Raw genomic sequence first — 22,436 nt, 5'->3', positions numbered from 1 at the left:
GTATGCTTCACTTCCTCATCCCCAACACAGAGCCACCCATCCATCACTATGCTTCTCTTCACTTCCTCATCTCCAACACCACAAGATCTTATCTAAGACGGAAAGACAACATGGGAAGAGAGTGATTTTCAAGGTGTTTTACAAGAATAAATTCTTCAGGATCTAAGCATGTACTTTTTGAAGACTATCTTCTCTCCTTTGAACATACTAGTAAAGCAGTAGAAGATTAGGAAAGACACACAGATAGTTATCTCTGAGCCTATTTCTTATTATTTGGCACTTGGTTTAAAAAGTACCATGTCATCATGCTTCATGAATGAATCCTAATTATCCATATTTTAATAAGTTCACATCATTTTAAGAGATTGGGCCTCAGGTCAGAAGGTACGATGATAGTAAATCTGAGTTCCCTTGAGATACCCACAGCATCTGAGAAAGAAACCAGAAATGACCTAAACATGATGAATTGTGAAACTTGATTCCCTCATCTCTCCCCAAACTTACTTCTATTTAGTTTTAGTCAGCTGTTATTAAACAGTGTAAATTCAAATACAATTTAAAATATACCCTAAATTATATGGCAACAGTTATAATACAGCCATACATTGACAACAGAAATAATGGCAATGTATACAAGTTATTTGTCTAATCTTTAGGCTAGTATTCAATAACATGAAATGGAAAATACAAGTTAAACTTCCATTAACTTCAATTTTTTTAAGTAGGTGCCCAGCGTGGAGCCCAGCGCAGTGCTTGAACTCACAGCCCTGAGATCAAGACCTGAGCTGAGATCAAGAGTCAAACTTTTCACTGACTGAGCCACCCAGGTGCTCCCATTCCAACCATTTTTTGAGAGTGTTTGACATCTTTTCTGTATACAAGATCATATCATCAACAAACAGATGATTTTCCTTCTTCCTTTCTGATTTGGATGCCTTTTGTTTCATTTTCTTGCCTAACTGGGTAGGACTTCCAGTACTATGTTGAAAAGAATGGTGAGAGGGGACACTCTTGCCTTGTTCCTGATGCCAGAGGGAAAGCATTCTCTTTTTTTTAAACATTTATTCATTTTTGAAAGGCAGAGAGAGACAGAGTACGAATGGGGGAGGGGCAGAGAGAGAGGGAGACACAGAAACAGAAGCAGGCTCCAGGCTCTGAGCTGTTAGCACAGAGACCGACGCAGGGCTCGAACTCACGGGCCATGAGATCATGACCTGAGCCACAGTCAGCTGCTTAACCGACTGAGCCACCCAGGCGCCCCATGGAAAAGCTTTCAACCTTCCACCATTGAGTATGATGTTGGCTGCATGTTTCTCATATACAGCCTTTATTATGTTGAGGTGTGTTCATCTTATACCCAAGGTGAGTGTTTTCTATCATGAAAACATGTTGAGTTTCGTCTGATGCTTTTTCTGCATCTGTTGAGATCATAACACGAGTTTTGTCTTTCATCCTATTAATGTGGTTTATTGATTTGTGTGTGTTAAACCATCCTTGCATCCCAGGGAAAAGTCCCATTTGATCATGGTGTATGATCCTTTTAATGTAGTGTTGAATTTGGTTTGTTAATATTTCGTTGACAATTTTTGCATCTATATTCATCAGGGACATTGGCCTGTGTGTGTATGTATACATACGGTGGGTGGCAAAACAATGCTCCAGGCATTTCTTAGGTTGCACTTTTATTTTTTAAATTAATACACAGACCACGTCATATTTGATAGAGTCCACGCTTCTGTGTTCTGGTACTTAGCACAGTGCCTGGCCCATTGAGAGGATCAGTTAATATTTATGGGGGGGAAAAACGTATGAAGTTAACAATATCTACCTAACTGAAGTTCCCGGGGCCATATATTTTATTTCATTTTATTTTTTAAAGTTTATTAATTTTCAGAGAGACAGAAACAGTGTGAGTGGGAGAGGGGCAGAGAGAGAGGGAGAAAGAGACAGAATCCCAAGCAGGCTCCACGTTGCCAGCACAGAGCCCGACGTGGGTCTTGAACTTGAACCATGAGATCATGAGCTGAAATCAAAAGTTGGATGCTTAACCGACTGAGCCACCCAGGCACCCCTGGGCCATACACTTTTAAATAAATAGATAAAAGTTTTAAATGAACATATTAAATTAACATCCTGTTCATTTCAATATTTTCAATAATTCCTCTGCCCGCTCTCATTTTTAAAATGTTCTATTTTTTTAAGTAATCTCTATACCCGGGGCGCCCGCGGGGCTCAGTTGGTTGAGCGACCGACTTGGGCTCAGGTCATGATCTCATGCTTTGTGAGTTCGGGCCCCGCATCAGGCTCTGTGCTGACAGCTGGGAGCCTGGAGCCTGCTTCGGATTCTGTGTCTCCCTCTCTCTCTGCCCCTTCCCCACTCATGCTCTGTCTCTGTCTGTCTCAGAAATAAATAAACATTAAAAAAATTAAAAAAAAATAAGTAATCTCTATACCCAATGTGGGGCTTGAACCTACAGCTCTGAGGTCAAGAGTTGCACGCTCCACCGACTGAGCCACCCCGGCACCCCCCATTAACTTCAATTTAATCCATTCATTGATGAGGTAATAAGATAATGGTTATTTTGGTAAGCAGCTGGCATTTGGGGTAGTTGGAATACATAAGAGTCAATAATGTTATTTTTCATTGGCAAAATCAGTTAAAGTTGGTTAACAAATGCCCAGAGACATAGCTTCTAACAAAATAGCATATAAATTTTTATTATAGAATCAATGATCCAAATATGTTAATAAAAATTTTCTGGTTTCGGGGCGCCTGGGTGGCTCAGTCGGTTAAGCGTCCGACTTCGGCTCAGGTCATGATCTCGCGGTCCGTGAGTTCAAGCCCCGCGTCGGGCTCTGTGCTGACAGCTCAGAGCCTGGAGCCTGTTTCGGATTCTGTGTCTCCCTCTCTCTCTGACCCTCCCCCGTTCATGCTCTGTCTCTCTCTGTCTCAAAAATAAATAAACGTTAAAAAAAAATTTTCTGGTTTCATATATTCAATGGGAAATCATTAAAATGTTCTATAGAGGGATCCTGCCTGCAAGGGAACACAGGGAACCTTCTGGAGACACAGAAGTGTTCTGGATCATGATGGGGGGGGGGTGGTGCTTACTCAAGTGTATACATTTGTCACATCGTTCACCTGTATACTTAGAAATACTCTCAATAAATATTTGAAAAGAATGTTATGTGAACAGCCCATTGATTTCTATTATTTCTCTTTCAGATCACGTGATTTTCTTTCTCTAAAACATGCACACGTTCTTGAGAAGTTTGTAAAATGAGCTCTTTATTTAGATTTGCAAGACTGTAGGATCCAGAGTCAAGCTCAGCCCCATCAATTTCCCTCCACACACACAATACACACTTGTATGTATATACATTGCCATGTTCTGCGGCCTTATTGAAGGTCATGAGCCTTCATCTTTCCCAGTTTATGCTGACAATGCTTTTGTAGTTTTTAATTTTTCCAGATAGAATTGCTTTCGTTTTTCCAATTTTGCTTTATTTGAATCTTCATGGCAATTTTTCATTTGGGAGCATTGACGTTCTAGATAATTCTGAGCTGTGTTTGACTCTCTTAACTGTCCCTAATTTCTTTCAGATGTTTCTTGTGTCATCTGCCGAGAGAGAGTGCCTCACACTGAGGGGTCTCAAAATCCTGCCCATTCTCGGAGGCTTGATTAGATGTAAGGATATGAGACTCAAGAAATGTAGAGAGACGATCAGACGAATCCAATGATGGTTGTCTTTTCAGGCTCATCCACTGATGGAGGAAAAAGACGTTTTTGGAGATGACACTTGTTCAGCACCAGGAGGTGTTTTTCTCTGCTCATTACTGACTTCTTACAGCCACCAAAGTGCTTCTCAGTGCTGGGCGCTTTCACTCACCTCCTTCACTGTTAGAGTGAACAAGCAACATCAAGGCTATACCTTACCGAGGGATGGAATCTGAGACTTTCCATCTCAAATATGACAGTGTTTGGATCTTGGAGATATTGTCATTGGTAAAAATATCGGTGTCTATCCAAGGTCAGGCAGATGAGCTAGAGTATACATCTCTCTCTCTCTCTCTCTCTCTCTCTCTCACACACACACACACACACACACACACACCCCACAGTAGATAGAGTAGGAGAATAATTGAACTGGGATTAGACGTGGACTCTAATCCCAGTTTGGACATTTGCTAGTTGTGAAATTTTAAGCACAACCTATCTTGGGTGAGCATTAGGGCACACAGCGCAACAATTAAGAATGTGAACTGTAAAAAAAAAAAAAAAAAAAAAAGTGAGCTCCTGTAGCCAAATCATGGGTGACCTTGGGCAAAGTATTTAACCTCTCTGAGACCATTTTCTCATCTGTAAAATGAGGTTAATAATGACATCAATCATTTATTCAAAAATTATTTGATTATCTACAATGTGCCAGTCTCTGTTGGAGCTTATGTTTTGAGGTGAAATGTGCTAAAACACATCTGATAAGGACTACCAGGAATAAATGTATAGTCCAACAAAATTCGGTTTATTCATTCGCTGCAACAAGGTAGACCTTTACCAGTAGAAACGTGGACCATCTCACAAAGAATGAAGCAGGGTTATTGTAGGATTTCAAGGAAGAGTAAATTTTAGGTAAAATTAAATAAAGCAGCATTTTTTTTTTTGATGGGCTCAATGCAAGGTCGGTCTGGATTAAAAAATAGACACAAGCCTGTTTTAGAAATCTCCAAGTTAACATAAACCTGACATGTTATGTGTGAAAATGCTGTATCTGAAGCTCTGCACCCGGTTTGGAAATAGAGATTGTTTCTGTTGAAAATGGCTCGAATTCCCCTGGCAAGAGTGGGATGTTGATTTATCCTGAGAACGATGTCAAATAGTTTCTGACGGTCTCTGATTTTAGCAAAGAAGATTTCTCACTAGTTTTTTCTTAAAAAAAAAAAAAAAGTGGGAGTAGCAAGGCAAAGGTGGGCATGCCATTAGTAAGAACGTAGGAAATCTTTAAAGAGGATCATTGTGCGCCTGGGTGGCTCAGTCGGTTAAGCCTCCAACTTCACCTCGGGTCCTGATCTCACAGTTCAAGCCCCACGTCAGGCTCTGTGCTGACAGCTCCGATTCTGTATCTCCCTCTCTCTCTGCTCCTCCCTGCTCACACGCTGTCTCTCTCTCAAAAATAAATAAAGATTAAAAAAAAAAACTGTGAAATTTCACAACTGCAATATGTATGACCAATTGGGGAGAAATATTTGCTGTTAACTTTGCAGCAGGCTCTATCCGTGTCATCTGAGTCTGGTTAATGGCAGAGCTGACTTCGCTTTCTCAAACGAGATAATACATACAAAGCGCGGAGAAGAGTGCCTGGCACACAGTATGCGTTTAATAATCATTGCCTGTTGCTATGGAATCTGATTTTCCTGTGGCTCTGGGATTTTAGTGGTTCAATGTATGTCGAGAGAAGATAGCAGGAAACTTCCTTTCTCCTTCGCTTACGAGAGCAGAGTCAGTGCTGTAAAACCGAGGAACTAAATCTCACGCGAGTTACTCACGAAAACCCCACTCCCCGAGGCTGTGCCGCACCGACCGGACCAGGCCTGTACACCGAACGTTCTCCCAGACAAGGGCTCCCCAGCGGCCACGCCCAGACCCCGCCCAGTTAGGGTCACGCGGACGTCTGCAGACCCGCCCCTTCTCCCCCCTTCCCCCCCCCCCCCCCCCGTCGAGTCCGCGCAGCCGCAGACGTGGCTGGGAATTGTTTGCGGAGAAAGAGCGGGTCCTGTGGAGCCGAGAGCTGCTCAGGCGTAGTTCCTTTGGGACGGGGACCCGGTAGTCGGTGCCCCTGGCTCGGGACTGGTGGGTCAGGTCTCGCAGGCCCCGAAGTTTCGCAGGGCCTTGCCCTTTCGGAAGGGGCGGGGGGTCGCCTTTTCACCTGCGCCAGCTGTGGCCCTCGAGAGGGGCGGGGTCGAGGTTCGGCACGCCCACTCCCCCCCCCCCTCCCCCGGGCCCGGATCTGCGCGGTGTCTTCGAGGGGCTCGGTCTCCCGGGTGAGGCGGCCTCCGGGCCTCGGAGCCCGGCGCTAGCGGCCCTGGTGGTCCCACGCGCGGCCTGGGGGTCCCGCAGGGAGGAGCGGAGGGGACTCGCCCTCCCCCGCCCGAGCCATTGAGGGAGCAGAGCTGCGGTAGCGCCGGGAGGCAGCCTGCGAGAGGCCCCGGCGGGAGAGGTGAGACCTCGGCCGGGCGGGGTGTGGGGGTGAGGTGGAGCCGGGACGTGGGGACACAGCTGTCCTGTCGCTTCCCCGGGGACTCAGAGAGCACGAGGGGAGGAGCTCTTCGCGAAGGTGGGGAGACAGGTGGGATCTGTGTGGAGCCCCGAGCAAAGCCCCTCCGGTGTCGCTCCCCGGGACCCCTCCTCCCACGCAGGCCTTTTATCCTTCGCGGTTCAAGGAAGAAGGCCTGGTTTGATCAGTTTCAAAGTCACCGTGCCGCAGGGGGGCGTGCCGATCTAACAGCTGTACGGACAGGTGCAGCCACCAGCACCGGCAGGATGCACTCCACGCACCTGCCTTTATCGTGGTCATCTCTGCCCCCACTGCTGCCTTTATCGTAGTCACCCCTGCCCCCCACTGCTAACCGCCGGTAGCTGCAGACCGTGCCCCATCTCTCTCCTTTTGTCTTTTCCAGGACGTCCTAGAGATGGAATCTGACTCTGTATAACCTCCTGGGGCTGGCTTCTGTACTCAGCACCAGGCCTTGGAGACTCGTTTGTCTTGTGTGAGTTCCGTATCGCTCAGTAATATTCCACTAAATAGATAGACCGTAGTTTGTTTGTTTTTCATCTGCTTACCTGTTAAAGAACATTTAGATTGTTTCCCGGTTCTGGTAATTATGAATTATGCTGCTCTAAATGTTCAGGTACAGGTTTTTCTGTGAACATAAGTTTTCATTCAGCCTGGTTTTGAAAAGCAAACCGGTCTGAATTTGAATGCTGGTTTGAGATTTATTGATTGTGTGGTGACCTGAGACCAGTTACTTAACTTTTTTGAGTAACTTTATCAGGGAGTTGCTGTGAGGTTAAATGACCCAGCGTATCCGTGGTTCTCCACTTTTTCACACTCCGCAGGCCCTTTTTTATTACAAGTATTGTGGAATGCCCTCATTTCTATCCTGAAATGAAATTTATGAAATGGGTAAAACTAACGTACATAACTCTTAAGGCTATATAATGCCCTAACTTTAGAATAAAGGAGAAAGAAAAAGGAACGCACTGCAACTCAGGCCCCCCCCCAAAAAAAAAACAAAAACAAAACAAAACAAAAAAAACAACCCAAAAAACTGACCGAATCTTAGTAAAAACTCAGAACAAAGTACCTTGATTTCGATGGTAGTTGCCTTTATAGAAAAATCATTGAAAACAAAATAATCACTGAAAACAGAAACAACACTCTGTGGTTGTGTGTAAGGAAGATTTCAGTTCTGGCCTCCTCAAACCTTGAACCACTCTATTTTCTTCACAGATGGCAAGGAAAATACAGTCTCTCGGCTGAGAACCCTTTCACCCTCCTGAAACCAACATAAATCTGCCCAGATCTGTGTCATCACATTCTTTATCCCTCCCATGTTAGTAGAGGGCTGTCTGCCCTTCTGTCTGCGCCTTGGATCCCATCATCCATCCTACATTTCCAAGACCTTTAATTTTCCCTTCTCCCTCTTCATAGTTTATATACCTTTGCAACTGTACCCTTCCTATTTTTTGCCCAGCTTTGAGGTGTATTTTACATACAATTGTCTTCATCAATTTTATTTGAATGGTTTGAGTTTTAACAATTGTTTATGGTTGTGAAACGTCTACCAAATCAAGATCTAGAACTATTCCCGATTGAAGAACCCCCTAGCCATAGGTAGCTATTTAAAGTTAAATTAATTAAAATGGAATGAAATTAAGCGCTCACCTCCTTACTTGTACTAGCCATATTTCAAATCCTTATGGCCACTGCTGTATTTGACAGCCCAGGGACAGAAAGTTTTCCTCATTTCCGAAGTTATTGTGGACAGTTCTACTCAGTGCTTCTATAGCTATAGCTCACAAATTTTGATTTGTTATGTATGTTATCATTATGTTCAAAATATTTTCTTACATTTCTTATAACTTTATAAGAAGATAAATAAAGGGGCTCCTGGGTGGCACAGTCTGTTAAGCACCTGACTCCTGATCTCTGCTCAGGTCATGATCTCGCAGTTTGCGAGTTCGATCCCCACCTCGGGCTCTACGCTGATGGCGCGGAGCCTACTTGGGATTCTCTCTCCTCCTCCCTGTCCCTCCCCTGCTTGTGCCTGCACATGCACTTGCTCTCTCTCTTGCCAAATACACTTCTTAAAAAATTTAAAAAATAATAATTTCTTGAATAATTGATTTAGCACTGTTTAATTTCTAATTATATGGCGATTTTTCTGGATATCTTATTGTGACTGGTTGCTAATTCCATTTTTCTCAGAGAATATATTGTGAATGATCTCAGTCTTCTTACATCTGAAAAATGCCTTTATTTTACTTTCATTTTTGAAAGGCATTTCCTCTGTATGTACAGTTCTAAGGTGACAGGTAGTTTTCTCTTTGTAAGTACTTTCAAGAAGTTCCTCCATCGTCCTCTTGATCTCATGGTTTCTGACGTGTTGTCTGTGTTCTTCTGTATGCAATGTATCTTTTTTCTCTCTGGCTGATTTTTAAGATTTTCTCTTTATCACTAGTTCTGACTAAATTGATTATTATATGCATTGGTTTAGTTTTCGCCATGTTTCTGAGCTTAGAATTTGTTGAACTTCTTGGGTCTGTGGGTCTGTAGTTTTCATCAGATTTGTACAGTTTTCAGCCACTATTTCCTGACATACTTTTTCTGCCCCACTCCCCCAGTCTGTAGATTTCAAGTGCACAAATATTAGTCTGTTTAAATTTGCCCCCCACCTCACTGATATGCTGTTCATTCTTTTAAAAAAAATTATCTATTTATTTTTGGAATGTTTCTGTTGCTATCTGAAGTTCACTAACCTTTACTTTTGCAGTGTCTACTTTGCCATTGACCTATCAGTGCATTTTTCATCTTGATCATTAGTTTTTTATTTCTAGAAATTCTGTTTGAACCTTTTTTTTTTAATTTCCTCCACTGCTCTCTACTTATTTGGACACGTGGACTGTAGCTGTATTAATTGTAATTCTCACCTCTGTTCATTCAGATTAGTTTCATTTGACTGATTCTTTTTCATTGTGGGTTGTCATTTTATTCTTTTTTTTTCCTCTAGTGATCTTTGTTTGGATGCCAGGCATTATAAATTTTTCTTTTTGAGTGCTAGGTAGTTTTGTGTTCCTAAAGGTATTTCTGAGCTTTTATCTGGGATACTTGGAAACAATTTGATCCTTCCAGGTCTTGCTTTTAAGATTTGTTAAGTGGGATCGAAGCAGTTCTCAGCCTAGGGCTAATTTTTTGCTCATGCTAAGGCAACCATTCTGTGGATTCAATGCAGTATTTCGTGTATCGTGCAATTTCCTAGTTTGACTGTCAAAATGGGCCCTGTGTGAGCTCTGTGCACCGTTACCTCTAATACTTTTAAATAGTTCTTTTCCTAGCCTTGAGTAGTTTCCTCGCACGCATATGGTGATGTACACCTTGCTAAATACTCAAGGGGGGCCCTCTGAAGATCTCCAGAGTTCTCTCTACAAGTCTCTTTTCCCACTACTCTGTTCAGCAAACTCCGGCCACATGGGCCTCCCCAGACTCCGCACTCCCCCTGTTCAGTTCTTACATATGGATTCCCTAACCCTATGCTACAGCCTGGAAACTCTGCAGGCAGGCAGTTGGAGAGATTAGTTATCTCTTGCTATATAACAAGTCACCCCCGACACTTTGCAGGCTTAAAACAACATGCATTATTATCTCAGGGTCAGGAATGGAACATGGCTTAACTGGATCCTCTACTTCATGGTCTTTTGCAAGGGCTGCAATCAAGGCATCAGCGAGGTCTGAGATCTTATCCGAAGGCTCAAGCGGGGAAAGATTCACTTCCTAACTTACTTAAGTGGTTGTTGGCAGAATTCGGTTTGTTGAGTTCTTGGACTGAGGAACTTAGCTTCTTGTCGGCTCGTGGATGGAGGTCACCTTCGGTTCCATGCCACACAGACCTCCAGTGTTTTAGCCTCTTCAGAGTCAGCAAGAGAAAGAGTCCACTACTAGGACGGAAATAACATTCTTTAGTAACCTCATCGTTCCCTCAATGTTGCAATATTTTATCGGTTGACACATGTTACTCAAGAGAAGGGAATTACACTTGTAATGGGTCCCGGGTCATTGAGGGTCATCTCACAGGCTGCCTATCACACCAGGGCAGGGGTCACCGTTATTACTGGACGTCTGGTATCTTACCATTGTTTTATATATTTTGTCCTCTGTCGAAATCCATATTGTCACCTCCAGTTTTGTCATTGTTCATATATTTCTTGGTTGTTCCAGGCAGGAGGATAAACCTGCTTCTTGTTATTTCACTGTGGCTAGAAGTTCATTGTGGCTAGAAGGGCAAGTCCCAGCTCGGCTGCTGATTCCCATCTTTTTAAACCTACTGAGAATTGTTCTGGCCTGGCATCTGGTCTGTCCTAGTGAATGTCCCTGGGGACTTAAAGTGTGGATTCAACAGTCGTCGGATGTTGTGTACTAAATAGCAAACAGGTCAAGGTGTCTGGCAATGTCATTCAGATCTTCTGTGTCCTTACTGTTTTTTAAAGTGCATTTGGTCAATTGTTGAGAGATGGCTGTTGAACATGAAGAAACGTCCCTCTTCAGCTCTGACAATATTCTGTCTTGAAATCTGTTATTATCTGACAATATAGCCATCCAGCCTTCTTGCAGTTTGCATAATAAATCTGTCTCTATCCATTTACCCTTGATCTATGACTTCACATAGGAAGTAATGTCTCTTGTAGAAAATATATAGTTTGTCTTCTCTATCTTGATCTCTGCCTTTTAATTGGAGAGCTTAGAGGAGGATTAGACAGACTTTTTTATTTAAGAGCCAAATGGTAAATACTCCAGCCTTGGTGGGCCATTCACTCAACTCTGCCAATAAAGAGAAAGCTGCGGGGGTCAGGGGGGGGGGCGCCTGGGTGGCTCAGTCGGGTGGGTGGCCGACTTCGGCTCAGGTCATGATCTCCTGGTCTGTAAGTTCGAGCCCCGCGTTGGGCTCTGTGCTGACAGCTCAGAGCCTGGAACCTGTTTCAGATTCTGTGTCTCTCTCTCTCTGACCCTCCCCCGTTCATGCTGTGTCTCTCTCTGTCTCAAAAATAAATAAACGTTTAAAAAAAAAAAAAGAGAAAGCCATGGTAGATGGTGTGTAAATGAATGGGTGCAGCTATGATCCAGTAAAACTTTATTTTCAGAAACCGGTATCAGCCAGATTGGCCCTCAGGCCATAATTTGTCAACCCCTGGTTTCGACTATTTGAATTTACTGTAATTACTGGTACATTTGGGTTTGTCTCACCATTGTTCATCCCTTTGTTTTCCCCTGATTTTCCTTTTCTTCTGTTTTGTGGACCATTTAAATACTTTTAGATATTTGTTTTAAGTTTTCCTATTAGCTTTTTAGCTGTGCTAAAAAGGAGCTGTGCTCCTTTTCATTATTATTTTTAGCAGTTCCTCTAGGGATTACAATATACATCCTTAATTCTTCAGTCTTCTTAGCATTAACATTTCACTTCCTGTAAAAATGTGGAAACCTTACAACCACATAGGTCCAATTACCACACTTCATTCTTTTGTTCTAGCTGGCTCATGTATTACCTGTACATATGTTACGAATTGTACTAGGCAGTGTTATAATTTTTCCTTTACATAGTCGTATGTATGATAAAAAATTATATAAAAGCAAGCTCTTACATTGTAATTTACCCAGATATTTACCATTTCTAATACTTTAAATTTCTTTGTGGGGATCAGAATTTCCATCTGGTGTCATTTTCCTTCATCCTGAAGAACTTAATCGCTTTGGCAACAATCGGGAAAAAAAAAATCCAAAAGACACGCTTGGTCGTCTGTCAGTGTGCCTTGTCGTGGTAAAGAGGCCCATCTCCCAGTCACGTTAGCCAGAGACCCAGAAGTGCACCGTTACAGCCCCTTCTGTCTCGCCCGCGTGTCCAGCTTGTCACCACGCCCTGTCAACGTTGCCTCCTACGCGTATTGCCAATGTGTCCCTTCTTTCTGTCTCTGCTCACTTTCTCTCTAATCCGCGTTCTCATCTCGCCTAGATTTCTGCAGCATCCACACCAGTACTGTTTCATGTCTGTTCTGGCCTTTCCACCTCCCTACTCCCTGCCAGAGAGAGAGCCTCTCTAGCACCCAGATCTGCTTTTGTCATCTTCTGTCCCCTCCTCTGAGATGGCTTCTTCCTGTGTCAGGTTGAAGACTGTATGCTCTTGCCTGGGCTGTGACCTCCCAGACCTGGCCTCTCCCCCTGCAGTGGCATTCTCCACCCACCCCCAACCCCCTGTTCGTTCATACACCTTGTCTGCTCCGTGCACACGACCTCCTTCAGCGTCTCACCCTCACCTGTCCCCTGGAGTGATGCTGCCTTCGCACCAGCTGCTGCTTCCTCTGCTTGGGGCGCTTTTCTTTATCTTGTCGCCCCAGTGACTCCTACTGATCCCTCGGGATTTAGTCCAGCATCGTCTCTTCAAGTAAACCCCGCCGAAACCCCGACCAGGTCAGATCGCCTTATTAAAGACGCTCAGGGCCTCACACGACTCTTCTCTAGGACACCCGTCACAACTATAGTTACCTATTTGTTTGTGTGACTATTTGGTTGTTGTTTATCTCCTAGACACTCAGCTCTGTGCGATCAGGTACCATGTTTTGTTAAGCTCTGTATTGTCAGTACTGAGCACCGGGTTCAATAAATATTGGTTGAAAGAATAAAGGTTTATTCATTCGGTCATTTATTCCAAAACAGAGGTAGCCGAGTATATGTGCTGTCGAAGCAAGCATCAAAAGCAGAGGTATCCTAAAAATACTTGGAAGGAGAAAGATAATCAGGAGGCATTATTATAATGGTAAAATGTGCAATTCTCTGTGACACCAGCTGGGTGTCCGGTTCAGTTCTGACCCTAATCAGAGCTAGCGAGGACCCCAGGGGGTACGTGCTCAGTCTCACAGGACGGCCCCCCCACTTCACATGCCGGTGGCAAGTAGCGGGTCCCCGGATTGCCCACGACCCGTCTGACTTGGCTACAAGTCAGAGGGTCCCATGACCTCCCTCCTTGGATTAGATCATTTGCCAGGACAGCTCACAGGACCCAGGGAAACGCTTAGGTTGACCATTTAGTGGATTGTCAAGGACGCGATAAAGGTTACAGATGAACAGCCAGACGAAGAGATACCTGGGACAGGGTTCCCAACGGTCTGTTCTGGTTTTTTTTTTCAGACGTTATGCTTTTTGCTTTTTAGGTTTTGGGGGTCCCGTTGCTGCATTTTCTTGGAGACGGTCTTGTCAGCGGTGTCCAGTCTGCTAGTGAGTTCTTTGAAGGCACTCTTCGTTTCTGCTGGTTGTGTTTTAAATCTCTAGCATGTCTTTCTGGTTGTGCTTACACTGCCCATCTGCTCTTGCCTGCTGCCTACCTTCTCCGTTCGACCATTTAGCTTATTAATTACAGTAGTTTTAAATTCCCAGTGTCAGGAGTCCAGCATGCCCGCCGTGTCTGTGTATTCTACGAGTTGGCTGTCTCTCCCCACCGTACTCCGTGTACTTACAAAGAGCGTTACTCCTTTTCTTTCAGAAGAGTCCGATTTCCTTAGCCTCCTTGTATCTATTGAGTCCGCTGTCCTTCACGAACCCACCTTCTCATGCTGTGCGTGACAGCGCAGAGCTCCAGTTCACCTGATTTTCTGACTCCTCCGTGGGTTCCTTCAGTGGTTTCTGTTTGTGCCTCTTAACGGGTATCTGCGAAAAGTTGTTCTGCAGTGGTTGTTTTGGTTTACGGGCTGAATATCCCTCTTAGCGTTTATGCAGTAGATGCCCTCAAACATGTACTGTTCCAAATATTAGGGTAATGGCTTTAACTCACCTTTAGCTTTAAGTAATTTCTAGGGCCTGGTTGCCAAAAAAGGACAACAACAAACAAACACGCCCACACACACACCTGGCCGGACTTATCTTTAAAAACGGCTGTCATTGGGGCATTCTCATAAGAAAACCACCAGCATTTGTCCACTCACCAAGCATTCGTCAGGCATAGTCTGTGCGCCAAAAACTCCATGCCAGGAGTTGAGGGCTCGGAGGTTAAAGACTTTAGTCCGTGACCTCCAGAAGCTCAACGTCCAGGGAAAACACTGGTGGGTGCCGTGATGGAGTAGTGTGGACACAGCATGGGAGCAGTGGTGAAGAAGGGGCTCTGGGGCTGGCTTTAATCCTGGCTCTGCCACTTACTAGCTGTGCAGCCTTTGCACAAATGCCCTAAACTCTCTAAGCCAACATGACCAGTAGAAATATAATGCAAACCACATGTGTCATTTAAAAAATTTCCTAGTAGTCATGTTTAAGAAAAGTAATGAGAAACAAGTAGAATTAACTTTAAGGATATCTTTTATTGAATCCCGTGTGTGTAAAACTTTTTAACACGTAATCAGTATAAAAACTTAGCAATGAGACATTTTCCTTTTTTTAAAAAAAATTTTTTTTTAACGTTTATTTATTTTTGAGACAGAGAGAGACAGAGCATGAACGGGGGAGGGTCAGAGAGAGGGAGACAGAGAATCGGAAACAGGCGCCAGGCTCTGAGCTGTCAGCACAGAGCCCGACGCGGGGCTTGAACTCATGGACCGCGAGATCGTGACCTGGCTGAAGTCGGCCGCTTAACCGACTGAGCCACCCAGGCGCCCCTCCTTTTTTTTTTTTTTTTTTTTTTAATCTTCAAAATCTGGTGTGTATTTTACACAGAGTACAGCTCAGTTTGGCGTGGCCATGTTTCTGGTGTCCGGCAGCCACACGTGGCTAGAGGTCAGTGCACAGGGCTTTATGGGTTTATGCCCCTTCCCTCACTCGTAAAATGGAGACAATAATAGCTTCTACCCATGGAGTTCCGGTAAAGGATAAGTGATTAAATACATGTAAAGTACTTAGAACAGTGATTGTTCAAAGCATAAGCACTTGTTAAATATTAGCTGTTATTATTTGTAGGCACAATTATTTTATGATGACAGAGGCTAAGAGAACATAGATAAGGAGCCTAGAACAGGTGACGTTAGAACTGAATCCTGAAGAATGAGCAGGAATCGGCATAGCAAACAGTAGGTGGTTCAAGGGCAGTTCTGGACAAAAGATCAAGTGCAGGGAGACGTGAGAGACTTGATAAGTGCTAGGAAGTGGACACAGGGTGGCTGGAGTGTAGGGGGTGTGTGAGAGTGACAAATGGCGAGGCTGACTGGTGATGGGTCAGCTCACGAAGGACCTCCATCTCGAAAGTATGAGAAGAATTTAAGTATGTGGAAAAAATTCACACCGTAAGTGGTATTGAGGACTGGAAAGAGGCCAGATGGGAGGGCTTCCCCTGATGTCACACAGATAGTCATAGAAAAGTGGGATGAAAGCTCTGGGTTTTCTGTGTCTTTACCCATTATCCTCTGCTCCATCAGGCAGCTCCCTAGGGCAGCAGAGATTAAGATTCAACTCTGGAATTCTGGCTTACGTGTAACTTGAGGCAAGTGACTTCAGCACCCTGAACCTCCCTTAAAGTAAGATCCTGTTTTCCACCTCACAGGGTTTTTAGGAGAATTAACTATGTCAGTATTGTGGGTCAGCTCGGAATAAATTCAGTAACTGTTAGCTCCACAGCCAAAAGAGTCTTCCAAGTTTCTTTCCCCCCAAGACAAGAAACAGTAACTCTGGAGACACAAATATGTGCACATCAGATAAGGGGTAAACAACAAAAGGCATGGCTTTTAGGTATTGAAATTAGAAGTTGAAACAGTACAGGAAATATTGTGGGAGATCTGGAAAATGGGAGTTAAGACTGTCATGGGGCTTATGTAATTTGAGTGGGGCTCTAAAATATGGTCAAGATTTAGGTGGGCAAAATCAGGAAGGAAAGAAAGACTTTGGGGGCAGGAGAAGGAATGATGAGTTATATGAGGAATGAACGTTGAATGTTGGGAATACAGTTAATAAGACCACTAATTCCTTGTGGTTAACGCTTGCCTGTGATATGCCGTGCTCACTGAAAACGGATGTCTAAGTGACAAATCTACTGCTCACTATCCCTTCTGGGGAACCTTACCAGCCCAAAGTAAAAGACTGCATAGGTGCTAACACTTGGGGGTCGTCTAATGAAACAGCCAAGTCCGTGCCCAGCAGTCCTGCGATGAAACCCATCATTTATCATGTCCTTACACACAAGCACTTAACTTTCAACCAGCACATCGGTAACTCGGTCTTAAGCGTGAACCCATAATTAAAGACTACTTCTAGGCACGCTAACATAGAAGACGAAGGGTCATCTCTCTTGTTTGCCTTCTATTCATAGTGTTTCTTGTCTTTCTGTCCATGACTGAGAGTAAAAAAGAAACACGTTGTCCTTGGAAAGCCACGAGAATTATTTTTCATTGCAAAAGAGTAGATTCCTCCCTATTCAAACTTTCCTTTTCTTTCCCTCTTCTTACATTAAATGTAAAACAGTAATGTCAGTAGCAGTTATTCACCAAAGGGGAATTAGGTAAAAGTATTGTTTTGTGTAAGTCAAAAAAACAAATTTAAAAGAAATGTTTTTGTTGTTGTTTTTAAGCTTTTCTTTTTATGTAATCTCTGCACCCAACATCAGGCTCAAAAAGAAAAGTTTTCTTTTTTTTAACGTTTATTCATTTTTGAGAGAGAGAGAGAGAGAGAGAGAGAGAGAGAGCGCGAGTGGGGGAGGGGCAGAGAGAGAGGGAGACACAGAATCGGAAGCAGGCTCCAGGCTCCCAGCCGTCAGCACAGAGCCCAAAGCGGGGCTCGAACCCACGAATCGTGAGATCATGACCTGAGCTGAAGCCGGACACTTCACTGACGGAGCCACCCAGGCGCCCCAAAAGAAAAGGTTTTTTAAAGAGACATTTAAAGAGCTCTCAATGGGCTTTAGGATAATAGTTTCAATGCTGATTAAGTATTTTTCTCACAGAAGACTCCCTAGAAGCCATTTCTCTTTGATCACAGTTCTTTCCTAATACCTCCTCATCTTCATGTCCTTCTTTTTTGTAATCTCTTCAGTTTGGACTTTTCCTGAACCACCTTCTCACCTGACCGTGTTTGCTCCATTCCCTTCGGTCACTTTCATTTAGCTCCAACCCCTTCACACCACTAGCATTTCCTCCCCAGAGAGCAGGTAATATTTACATCCCCCTGTTGTATGATCTCAGTGTTTACAGCTTCATCACCCCATTCCTCACAGAGCAGCTTCTTATATTCCAGCTTTGGACTTTCATGTCTTGCAGATGGCGAGTCTGGACCTGAAGCCGAGAAGTCAACACTACGGCAGCAGGACATTTTCAAAGAAATTCCATCCCGAGGAATAAACACGGAAGAACTTACAAAGATAAAGTCTGTGTTGGGAGGTACCTGGAGACCCAGAGAACAGTTTAAGAATCAGCACATCTGGCACGAGATAAAGTCACCTGCATGGAAATTCCTGCCCAAGAAAGAGGTATAGAAGCTAATGAATTTGGAAAAGCTGTCACTGTACAATCAATAGTTTCGGAGCAGTGTGAGCCTGTAGAACGGTGTGTTCGTGAACATGCTACACGTGGGAAAAGCTTCCAACAAAACTCAGACTTAATTATACAAAGGGAGTGTGATGGAAAGAGACCTTGTGAATGTAGTGGATGCGGGAAAGCCTTAAGAGACCACACCACTCTTATTCAACATGAAAGAACGCATACTGGAGAGCGAGCCTACAGATATAACGAATGCGGAAAGGGATTTAACCAGAGTTCCCACCTGACAAACCATCAGAAGACTCACACAGGGGAAAAGCCCTACAAATGCAATGAATGCGGGAAGGCCTTCAGTTATTGTTCAGTCCTTATTCAACATCAGAGAATTCATAGTGGGGAGAGACCTTATGAGTGCACTGAATGCGGTAAGACGTTTAGTCGTAGCACATACCTTACTCAGCATCAAAGAATTCACACTGGTGAGAAACCCTATAAATGTCTTGAATGTGGAAAGGCTTTTAGCCAGAGCACGCATCTTACTCTACATCAGAGAATTCATACTGGAGAGAAACCTTACGAATGCAGTGAATGTGGTAAAACCTTCAGTCAGAGTGCACATCTTACTCAACATCAAAGAATTCATACAGGAGAAAAGCCCTATGAATGTAATGCCTGTGGAAAAGCCTTCAGTGATCACTCCGCTCTTATTCGACATCATATCATTCACACTGGGGAGAAACCTCACGAATGTAATGACTGTGGGAAAGCTTTCAGCTACTGCTCCGACCTGATTCAACACCAGAGAACACATACTGGAGAGAAACCATACAGGTGCAGTGAATGTGGGAATGCCTTTAGTGACTGTTCAGCCCTTATCCAGCATCAAAGAATTCACACTGGGGAGAAGCCCTATGAGTGTAGTGAATGTGGGAAAGCCTTTGGTAACTACTCAGCTCTCACTCGCCATCAAAGAACTCATACTGGGGAGAAACCCTACGAATGTAAGGAATGTGGAAAAACCTTTAGCAGAAGCACATACCTTACTCAACATCAGAGAAGTCACACAGGAGATAAACCATATAAATGTCATGAGTGTGAGAAAACTTTTGCCCAGAGTTCATTCCTTACGCAACACATGAGAGTTCACACTGGAGAAAAACCCTACAGATGTAATGAATGTGGGAAAGCTTTCAGTGACCGCTCAGGGCAAATTCAGCATCAGAGAACTCACACTGGTGAGAAGCCCTATGAATGTAATGATTGTGGGAAAGCTTTCAGTTTCTGCTCAGCTCTTATTCAACATAAGAGAATTCATACTGGAGAGAAGCCCTATAAATGCAATGACTGCGGAAAAGCCTTTAGTGATAGGTCAGCACTTATTCAACATCAGAGAACTCACACTGGAGAGAAACCCTATAAGTGTAACATATGTGGAAAAGCCTTCAGTCAGAGTACAAACCTCAGAAATCACCAGAAAACTCATTCTAGTGAAAAATCCTATACATGTAGTGAATGTGGAAAAGCCTTTAGTTACTGCTCAGGCCTCATTCAACATCAAATCATTCATACTGGAGAGAAGCCTTATGCATGCAGTGAATGTGGCAGAGCCTTCAGCCGGAGGACAGACCTTAAAAAACATCAGAAGACTCATACTGAAGAGAAACTCTACAAATGTAATGAATGTGGAAAAGCCTTTAGCCAGAGCACGTATCTTACAAAACACCAGAAAATTCACAGTGCCGAGAAAGCAAATATACATACTGCCTGTAGGAAAACCGTTAAGCAAAACTCCTCTGTTCAACACGAAAAATCTTACACTGGAGAGAAATCCTCTGAATGCCTTGAGAGTCTGGCTGCTGTGGAGACCAGGGAAACAGAAGGATCATGAAAACTGTCAACTAGAGTGGCCACATGGCTTAGTGGGAAGAGCGCATTTATGGGTTTTAGAGGTCCTGGGTTCTAATCTCAGCTCTATTACTAACTGAGTGCATTACTTACTTTAGGGTAAGTCACTTTACCTCTTTAAACCTTAATTTACTCACCTGAAAAATTTGAAGGTCTGACTAATTGATCTTTAAGATCCACATTTATTTTATTTATTACCAATGTGGGCTTTTACAGAGGTGATTCTTAAATTGTGACCTATTTATTCTACAACAGTTCTGATTTACATTGTGAGGATGTGGTCATCATTATGGATTCAGTAAAGATATGGCCTACACACTATTCATTACCATGGGTCCTCCAAAATTAAACATACTATGACTATTCAAGGAAATTAAGAGATAAAGTAATATGAATTCTGTTCATTATTGCAGTAGGAAGGTTGGGATCTTTTCTTGATTAAGAATATGGTGTTGGATAAAACCTCAAAAAGAATGAATCAAATTATTGGTAAAGGCTGGGTTACCTAGAATCCACCCAAACTTAATGGTGCAATATAAATTTTCTCTATTAAGTTCAATTGGTTGCTGTCATGTCCCAAGTGAAAAGGAACTGGAAAGCAGTTCTAAAGTCTCGAGCAGATTTCTAAGAACAGATGAAATTGGAAAGTGTATTTGCCATTTCCACCTAAATATGTAAAGGCCACGTGAATGAAAATGAATGTTGATCTAGGAGAGTCTGTTGGTCTCTGGTCTTTTTCCTATGATTACAGAGACAATAGCCTGAAAATATGAAGATTTATTTCAGAAGCCTGTGATACTAAGTTGACCAGTTAATTTTTTTCCAGATTTTCTGTGATGCCTGTGCATTGTTTTATAATCAAAGAAACAATTTTTAAAAGGAATTTGATAACTAAGCAAATTTAATGGTTTTGGAATAGGAGACTACTTTAGCAAATTATGCAATGGATTTAAAAACTCTGAGCACAAGTTTAAGACTGTCATAAAGCTGTTTTGTGGCATTTTTGTTGTTGCTGTCTCAGCCTGTTTCCCCCTGCAGCAAACATCACTTTCCCACGGAGACACATTTCAGCCAGGCGGTTCTCACTTTCTCTCCTGCTTCCCAACACTCTGACCATGTGCTAACTGCACTTAGTATACCCTTCTTGTTTACCTTCCTCAGCCCTGTCTCTTTCAAGCTTCATCTTATGGCCTGGCACACACACACTGTTGGGTGGTGGTAGTGATAATGGTGATGATGATGGTGATGACGATGGTGGTGGTGGTGATGATGATGGCGATGATGATGGTGTGATGATGGTGGTGATGACAGTGGTGATGACAGTGATGATGGTGATGATGCTGGTGATGATGGTGGTGATAGTGATGATGATGGTGATGACAGTGATGCTGGTGATGATGGTGGTGATAGTGAGGATGATGGTGATGACAGTGATGCTGGTGATGATGGTGGTGATAGTGATGATGATGGTGATGACAGTGATGCTGGTGATGATGATGGTGATGATGGTGATCAGCACTCGTCTCTTTTTTCTTTGCATTTCTGTAACATTTATTCACATGGACTTTTTAGTATCTAGTGGTTCCTTGATGCTCAGTAGGAATATGGAAAGTAGGTTCTATACCTTAGTTTTAAACCTTCACAGAAACAAAGTCAAAGTAGAAATATAGTAGATGTTCAATAATCTTCATTGACTGAGGAAGGGAAGGTGCTGTTTACCACTGACTAAAGAAGGGCAGGTACCATGGGAGCACTGATGGAGGGATGGCGGGCCCTGTGGGAGCACTCACCGAGGAAAGGTCGATGCTGTGGGAGCACTGACGGAGAGAGGGCGGGCCCTGTGGGAGCACTGACTGAGGGAGGATGGATGCCATGGGAGCACTGACAGAGGGAGGGTGGTGCTGTGGGAGCACTCACTGAAGGAAGGATGAAGGGCACCATGGGAGCATTGTCAGAGGGAAGGCAGGTACTGTGGGACCATTGAGAGAGGGAGGGTGGTCACCCTGGGAGCATTGACGGAGGGAGGGCAGCCACCGTGCGAGCCCTAATGGAGGGAGGGCGGATGCTGTGGGAGCACTGACGGAGGGAGGGAGGGTGCTGTAGGGGCGCTGACTGAGGGAGGGCAGTGCTCGGGAGCACCACAGGAGGGAAGCAGGTGCCGTGACTCAGGAAAGGAAGGTGCTGTTTACCGTTGACTGAGGAAGCATGCGTTATATGTGTTATACCTAGATGATTTCCTTTATCAACCCCTTAGCAACCAGCTTTGGCTCAGTATTCAGAGAGTTTGCATTTGTTAGGATTAGGGGTGTCTCTCATAACAGACCCAGACCAGTGGTGGCACACAGATTATGCACATGAGCACGGGGGCTCCCTGGGCACGGGAACTCCAAGATGGCAGGAACGCAGGCTTTCAGTCTCGTTGCCCCACCATCCTCGCTGTGTGCCTTGGCCTTGACATCCAGGCATCTTCCCCCTCTTCAAGACGGCAGAAGTGAAAGGACATCTCTCTCCCACTAGGAGTGTGACCTAATCTAGAAGTTTTGTGCATTATATTACTCATATCCCGTTGACCGTAAACGGGCCAGAGTGATATGGGAACAAAGGCAGGAGGAAATGGCAGGTAAAATCAACTTTCCTCAGAACCTGCAGCCCTTTGGCAAATACTCAGGCAAAGACAGAGTACAACATTCCTCCAGGAGCTCCTACTGTCACTGCTAATGCTTTGCTCGAGGGGAAGACAACCTCGGCTTGAGGACAGCTGGCTCTCCTGCATCCTGCGAGTCTTCTGTAGGTATGAAAGTCCCGCTGGAAAGCTCCCCGTGA

The 22,436-nt window shown here is 43.9% G+C and overlaps 1 protein-coding gene across 6 annotated transcripts; it reads left to right on the top strand.

Moving 5' to 3' along the window:
• Positions 1-5,728: 5,728 nt before the first annotated feature.
• On the top strand, positions 5,729-20,613 carry LOC106989179 (zinc finger protein 883-like). 6 transcript variants are annotated; one of them, XM_027040089.2, is made up of 4 exons: positions 5,729-5,849; positions 6,677-6,766; positions 13,476-13,539; positions 17,490-20,613. In XM_027040089.2, exon 4 carries the CDS (start codon positions 17,674-17,676, stop codon positions 19,594-19,596), a length of 1,923 nt encoding a protein of 640 aa, XP_026895890.2. In that variant the 5' UTR covers positions 5,729-5,849; positions 6,677-6,766; positions 13,476-13,539; positions 17,490-17,673; the 3' UTR covers positions 19,597-20,613. The 6 variants fall into 6 exon arrangements, 5 of the variants coding, with proteins under 5 accessions (XP_026895890.2, XP_014943139.3, XP_014943140.3 ...); XM_015087653.3 differs by having other exon boundaries at positions 5,731-6,216; XR_001432481.3 differs by lacking the exons at positions 13,476-13,539; positions 17,490-20,613 and adding an exon at positions 7,510-7,913 and having other exon boundaries at positions 5,731-6,216.
• Positions 20,614-22,436: the final 1,823 nt, after the last annotated feature.

This window comes from Acinonyx jubatus, chromosome B2 (genome assembly GCF_027475565.1).
Source record: "Acinonyx jubatus isolate Ajub_Pintada_27869175 chromosome B2, VMU_Ajub_asm_v1.0, whole genome shotgun sequence".
NCBI lineage: Eukaryota > Metazoa > Chordata > Mammalia > Carnivora > Felidae > Acinonyx > Acinonyx jubatus.
This window is presented reverse-complemented; position numbering and strand designations above follow the sequence as displayed.

What these genes read in the sequence shown, in the direction of transcription:
- LOC106989179 (XM_027040089.2), top strand. Translation starts at nt 17,674, where the DNA reads ATGGAAATTCCTGCCCAAGAAAGAGGTATAGAAGCTAATGAATTTGGA.